Source organism: Lacerta agilis, chromosome 12 (assembly GCF_009819535.1).
Source record: "Lacerta agilis isolate rLacAgi1 chromosome 12, rLacAgi1.pri, whole genome shotgun sequence".
Classification (NCBI taxonomy): Eukaryota; Metazoa; Chordata; class Lepidosauria; order Squamata; family Lacertidae; genus Lacerta; species Lacerta agilis.
Window position 1 is genome coordinate 19,903,587 of NC_046323.1, and position 5,504 is coordinate 19,909,090.

General features: G+C 41.1%; 1 protein-coding gene across 1 annotated transcript; it reads left to right on the plus strand.

The window, feature by feature from the left end:
• The first annotated feature begins 210 nt into the window (after nucleotides 1-210).
• On the plus strand, nucleotides 211-3,151 carry DPH3 (diphthamide biosynthesis 3). The gene is made up of 3 exons (XM_033165908.1): nucleotides 211-386; nucleotides 694-768; nucleotides 1,677-3,151. Exons 1-3 carry the CDS (start codon nucleotides 279-281, stop codon nucleotides 1,740-1,742), a joined length of 249 nt encoding a protein of 82 aa, XP_033021799.1. The 5' UTR covers nucleotides 211-278; the 3' UTR covers nucleotides 1,743-3,151.
• Nucleotides 3,152-5,504: the final 2,353 nt, after the last annotated feature.

Sequence of the window (5,504 nt, forward strand, 5' to 3'; positions counted from 1 at the left end):
AGGCGGAAACAGTAACCGGGTGCTTCGAACTCACGTGCTTCCGATATAGCTCTTTTTCCTTTTCGTCTGCCATATGTTGCTCTAGGGTGCACGCGATCTACGATTGGTTTCCAAGACATCGCGAGAGTGACGTCATTCGCTTTTTTCTTCTTCCTGACAGCTGATTGGTGCAGCGAGCCTGTGTGGCGTCAACCCGAGAAAAAGATGGCGACGTGTAGTTTTTCCGTTGCGTTAATAGAAAGCTGCTCATCGGGGAGACGGTAGATCCGGTCTGGGGCATGTCTGTTTTCCACGACGAAGTGGAGATCGAGGACTTCGAGTTCGATGAGGAGACGGAGACCTACAGCTACCCGTGTCCCTGCGGGGACCGGTTCCTCATCACGCGGGTAAGCGGAGTGGGATGCACACGCTCGTATTCTGAATTCAGAAGTACCTTCATACATGGTCCGTAGGCAGAAGGTTTGGATCTGGCCTTATTTACGGGGCTGTTTCCTCTGAGAATGTTATTCCTGCTTCTACCCTTCATTTTCTTCTACATGGCTCTCTACTCTGCCTCTTGGATCTAACTAACCTTTGACAAGGGGGTTGAATTGTGCTGACACTCTTATCACAAACAAGTGCTAATCTCCTTCAGGAATGACTGGCTACTGCTTTGCCCTGTCCAGGCAATGATAGACTTGTGTGTCATTGCAGGAGGATCTGGAGAATGGTGAAGAGGTAGCCACCTGTCCAAGCTGCTCACTCATAGTAAAAGTCATCTACGATAAGGTGAGAAATCGGCTGGGGCACCTGAGATGCTTGTCCTCATAAATGTGTAACATAAGCTGCCTTGTCCTGAGCCAAACCAATGGCTCATCTAGCTCATTGTCAACAGTGACTGGCAGTGGCACTCCTGAATTTCTGATGGGAGTCTCTGCCAGCCCTTCCTGAAGATGCCAGGAAGGCACGCAAAGCAGATGCTCTACCAGTGAGCCTTTTCTGTATGAATTAAATTGATTTGATTTAAATCAAATCCACCCTGTTCTAGACTGCTGTTCACATTTAAGTCCCATTGATTTCAGTGGGAACTAAGTGTAATTAAGTTGGTCTGGATCTAATAGGGTTGTCATATTTCAAAAAGTAAAAACAAGGACACCCTGAAAGTTGTTGAACTTTTTAAAGGAGGACCCAAAGTTGTTGAGCTTATTTTTTCCTCAAAAACACCCAAAAAATGTGACCCCCCCAATTGACTTGCCATGTTCCGGGGAAAAGGGTTTCAATTCTGCCTTTGAAATTATAAATGTATTGGAAGCCCTAGGATCCAGACATCTGGTGACATCAGATTGTGTTCACCAGCCATCAGAACTGATTTAACACTTGAGCCTACAGGGCTTTCCCTTTCTTTTCTCGTCTCAGCAGTTTCCCATGCACACCCAAAATCTGCTCTAGCGGGTTGGGAGATCAGATTTTGCGGCAGGGGGGCTAAAATGGGAAGTAGAGGAAGAGGAAGGCTAATTGCATGAGACTCGTGTGACACTTGTTATCACCCATTATCCATGCACTTGGCAATATAATTTGCTTGCAAAATGTAATTGTAATCATTTTGGGAGACCACAAAACCAGCATGAATTTTAGTCGAGGGTGACAGTGACTGCTGAGAAAATGTATGACACCTATTTTTTTAATATCTATTTTAGGAACAGTTTATGTGTGGCGAAGAAGTCTCTGCACCACCAGCAAACAAAGAACTGGTTAAATGCTGATGATCGTTTGATGAACTTTGCTGTTCCTGGAAAATTTGGGCAGAAAGATGCCAGAATGCCTGTTCTGAAGAGACTCTGCATATATAGCAACTTGTTCTTTCTCATCAGCTTCATCAATTGCTTGAGAAAAAGAACTGATGTGTCAAAAAATTTCATGTATTTGTGTGCATAAGTTCTTAATATATTTAAATACATGGAGTAATCTTCCACATGTGAGATTGAAAATGGTGACAGTGCACAATACATGAAAGTGTTAGAAGTGCTTGTTGCACTTCTCGGACAATGGATTCTTCTATGTGTTGTACAGAACATGTTGCTAGATCCTATAATATGAGCAAGAAGACTCTGCTGCTTTTTTTAAAAGAGGGGGGTTCTGTATTAGAGGCCAAATTTGTACCAATTGTCTTGATGATCTTTTGTTTTCTGCAAACCTGCATCATGCTAAACTCTCCTGTCTTGCAAAACTGAATAGTTTACAATGACATTTCTATTTTCCTTAGTGGGTTGCTGTAAGCAAATGTAACACCAGACCTGGTATTTCCAAATATGGAGCCAAATCTTTCTGTACAGCAGGTATGGGGAACCTGTGGCTCTTCAGGTGTTGCTGAACTACAACTCCCATCATCTTTGGCCATTGGTCACAATTGCTAGGGGTGATGGGAATTGTAATCCATCAACATCTGGAGGGCCACAGGTTCACCGTACCTGTTTTCAGTTGGCTTGACTTAATTCTGTTTAAACTTATGTAAACTATTAGTTCTTATAATTGCCACATCAGCTAGTCTCCCTAGAGAGAGATCCAGTTACTGCTACCTTATATTTGTATCTATAATCCTCATCACTGCCTTACGTACTTGGTTTGTGAGTGGATTTTTCAGTTGGGCTTGCAATTTCATGATGTGAGATTTTGGTGACACTTTCCGTGTATTTATTACATTGATTCTGAGTTGGAAAATATCTACCGTGATGACTTCCACTTCAATCTGTTTTTCCTGAATTCCTGTAAGTGCACCTAAATATCAGGTTTAAAATGATTAGATGTCCTGTCCACACGACTGTAAATCCTTCAGGCTTACAATTTAATATTTAAATTCCTAATCTTGGAGCTGTGGACAGGCACACACTGATTTCATTTTTACTGTTTTTCACTAATAATCCAGTAGTGGAGTTGCAAGAATCTTTAGAATCAAGCAATCTATTTAACTTGCAATCGCGCAGAATGACATTGTGCATTTGTAAGGCTTTGAGATCTCCTTTCTGACCAACTTGTCATCAATCAAATGGTTCTTTGCTGTTAATTCCATTTGTTAACAGCAGTTGCTTTTGGTGGCCAATAGGTGGCACTGAAAGTTTGTAGACTGATATACAGTGGTACCTCTGGTTAAGTACTTAATTCGTTCCGGAGGTCTGTTCTTAACCTGAAACTGTTCTTAAACTGAAGCACCACTTTAGCTAATGGGACCTCCCGCTGCCACTGCGCCGCCAGAGCATGATTTCTGTTCTTATCCTGAAGCAAAGTTCTTAATCTGAAGCGTTATGTCTGGGTTAGCAGAGTCTGTAACCTGAAGCGTATGTAACCCGAGGTACCTCTGTATTTTAAAAGTACCAATACGTTTGAAAATTAAAAAATTATTTATTTTGCATTTTAAATGAACTTTAACTTGCTATTCTTCAGTTTACTATTTCTGCTTTAATGGGGTTTGTGTAGAAAATGAGGTTTTACAAAACATTATCGTTTCTGTTCCAGCTATAAAATTAAGGATCTTGTCCATCAGAATAGTTTTTGCACCATTTCACCCTTGAATATCACAGTGGCAGAACTACTTTGATTTTCTACTTGCTTTGTTGGCAGCAAAAGTGAAGCAAGCTTGGGGAATCTCATCTAATACACTATGGTTATTTAAATATTCACTTTAATATTGAAATACATAGGAGTTGTTCTGTTTGTGAAACCCATGCTAGACTAGAATGGCCTTGGTTTATCTGGTTTGCAGATATACCCATGGGACCCAAAGTTTGGCAATCCCTGCATTAGACCTAGTCTTGCCCTCTGCAGCAGCAGAGAACTAGACTCCACTCTTTCATGTGTCAGCTCTTGAGGTATTTGAAGAACGCTATTTTGTCCTCCTTTGTCTTTCGTTATGGTTTCCACACAGACGTTGCTTGAAAAGCCTCAGGCAGCAGCTTGTGAGGCAGCACAACCTTGTGTTTAAATGAAAGTGCCTGTGGCACTGTCTACAAGGTAAACTCCCCAGAGCTCCTCTTGCACATAGACGCTGCTGTATGAAGGTTGTTTGCATTGTTTCCTTGTGGATTCCATAATGTGTGAGCTGTCATTCGTGGGACCAGGCTTTCCCTACCATAGATGCGTAGTTAGACTGACCAGATGAATTTTGACCTGCTGTGCAAAAGCATAGAAGCCTGCGCAGAAAAGATGGATTTTTCACTTTGATTGCTCTCACTTCCCAAGCTGACGAGCAAATTCTCTCTGAAACTCTACAGGGTTCTTAATCTAAGAAGTTCCAAAGCTAAAGACTGCAATAGCGCAGACTTCAGACGTTGGTACATTTTTGAGAAAACATTTTAGAAGTCCATAAATATGTGATATATTCAGTGATCTGAACCAGTTAATTTCTGTCAGTATTAAATTAAAATTAAAAGTTCTTCTCAGAGGAGGATTTGTCAGGCTGCCAAGTTAAGCCAAACTTTGTCCAGCAGTTCTGTTTGCCAGCCCCACACAGATCGTGAAAGACCACCCAAATGTAGAATTTCCACTCAGGAAAGCCGAGTTTTCCTTGCTCACTGTTTTTTTCTTTAAAAAAGAAAAGTAGACGTGATGTGTCCTTGGTTCCTTTCCATACCAAACGAACTAGGATCGTATTTTGTCTCATTGGTTTCGCCCCTCCCTTTCACTGGCTCAGACAGCTTTGTCATCATCACCTGCAAAAATAGGGCTTTACTTTTGATAAATTAACCAAAGACTATATGCAATCCATGATGCGAACAGTACAAGCATTTTGCAGGTTCCCTTGAACTCCCATTATGGAGTAAGTGGGGACATACTTGCCACACACAACAATATATGCTTAAATCTGGAATCATCTTATGCATTTGAATTAATATAGATTTACATCAGCATAAAAACCTTCCCAGACATTGGGCTTTGGTGTTTGACATTGACCTGGCAAAGCTATGACCACAATCTTCCCACATCTAAGTATTTGGACACGATTTTTCCCACTGTGTTCCTTGGGCTCAGTAGCAAACAAAGAGTAACATGAGAAAATTCACTTGGCAAATTTTCAGGTGGTCTGTTCCATTCCTTATACCATAGAAGCTGGGCTTTGAGTGGGGCCCCCCAACCCTTTGGAATGTCTTCCTGTAAACATAAGCACTGTCTCTATTAGTCTTCAGCATCTACTGAAGATCTTCCTCTTTCAACAAGCCTTTTAAGTACATACCTTTGTCCTGTTAGGGCATCTTTGTTGGAATTGTTTTACTTGCTTTTATATATGGAATTGTTTTAGATGTTCATTTAAATAACCCTTGGCAGTAATTTTCATATATTGATCAGGAATGTTTGTTTAGTTCGTGAGGCCTCCACTTGAGTCATACTGATGCTCTCAGAAAATATTTTTTTTCCAGTTTCAAAAACAATAGTTTTAACCTACTTTTCATAAATTATACAACATACACAATTAAACACATGTCTTCTGGCAGTTTGTTCCATAAGATTCATGGGGGGGGGGGGAGAGAATCTCA

Excerpts from the sequence above, each read along its gene's own strand:
- DPH3 (XM_033165908.1), top strand. The coding sequence starts at position 279 with ATGTCTGTTTTCCACGACGAAGTGGAGATCGAGGACTTCGAGTTCGAT. Across the intron at positions 387-693 it reads ACCGGTTCCTCATCACGCGG|GAGGATCTGGAGAATGGTGA; the intron begins GTAAGCGGAGTG and ends GTGTCATTGCAG. Across the intron at positions 769-1,676 it reads TAAAAGTCATCTACGATAAG|GAACAGTTTATGTGTGGCGA; the intron begins GTGAGAAATCGG and ends TATCTATTTTAG.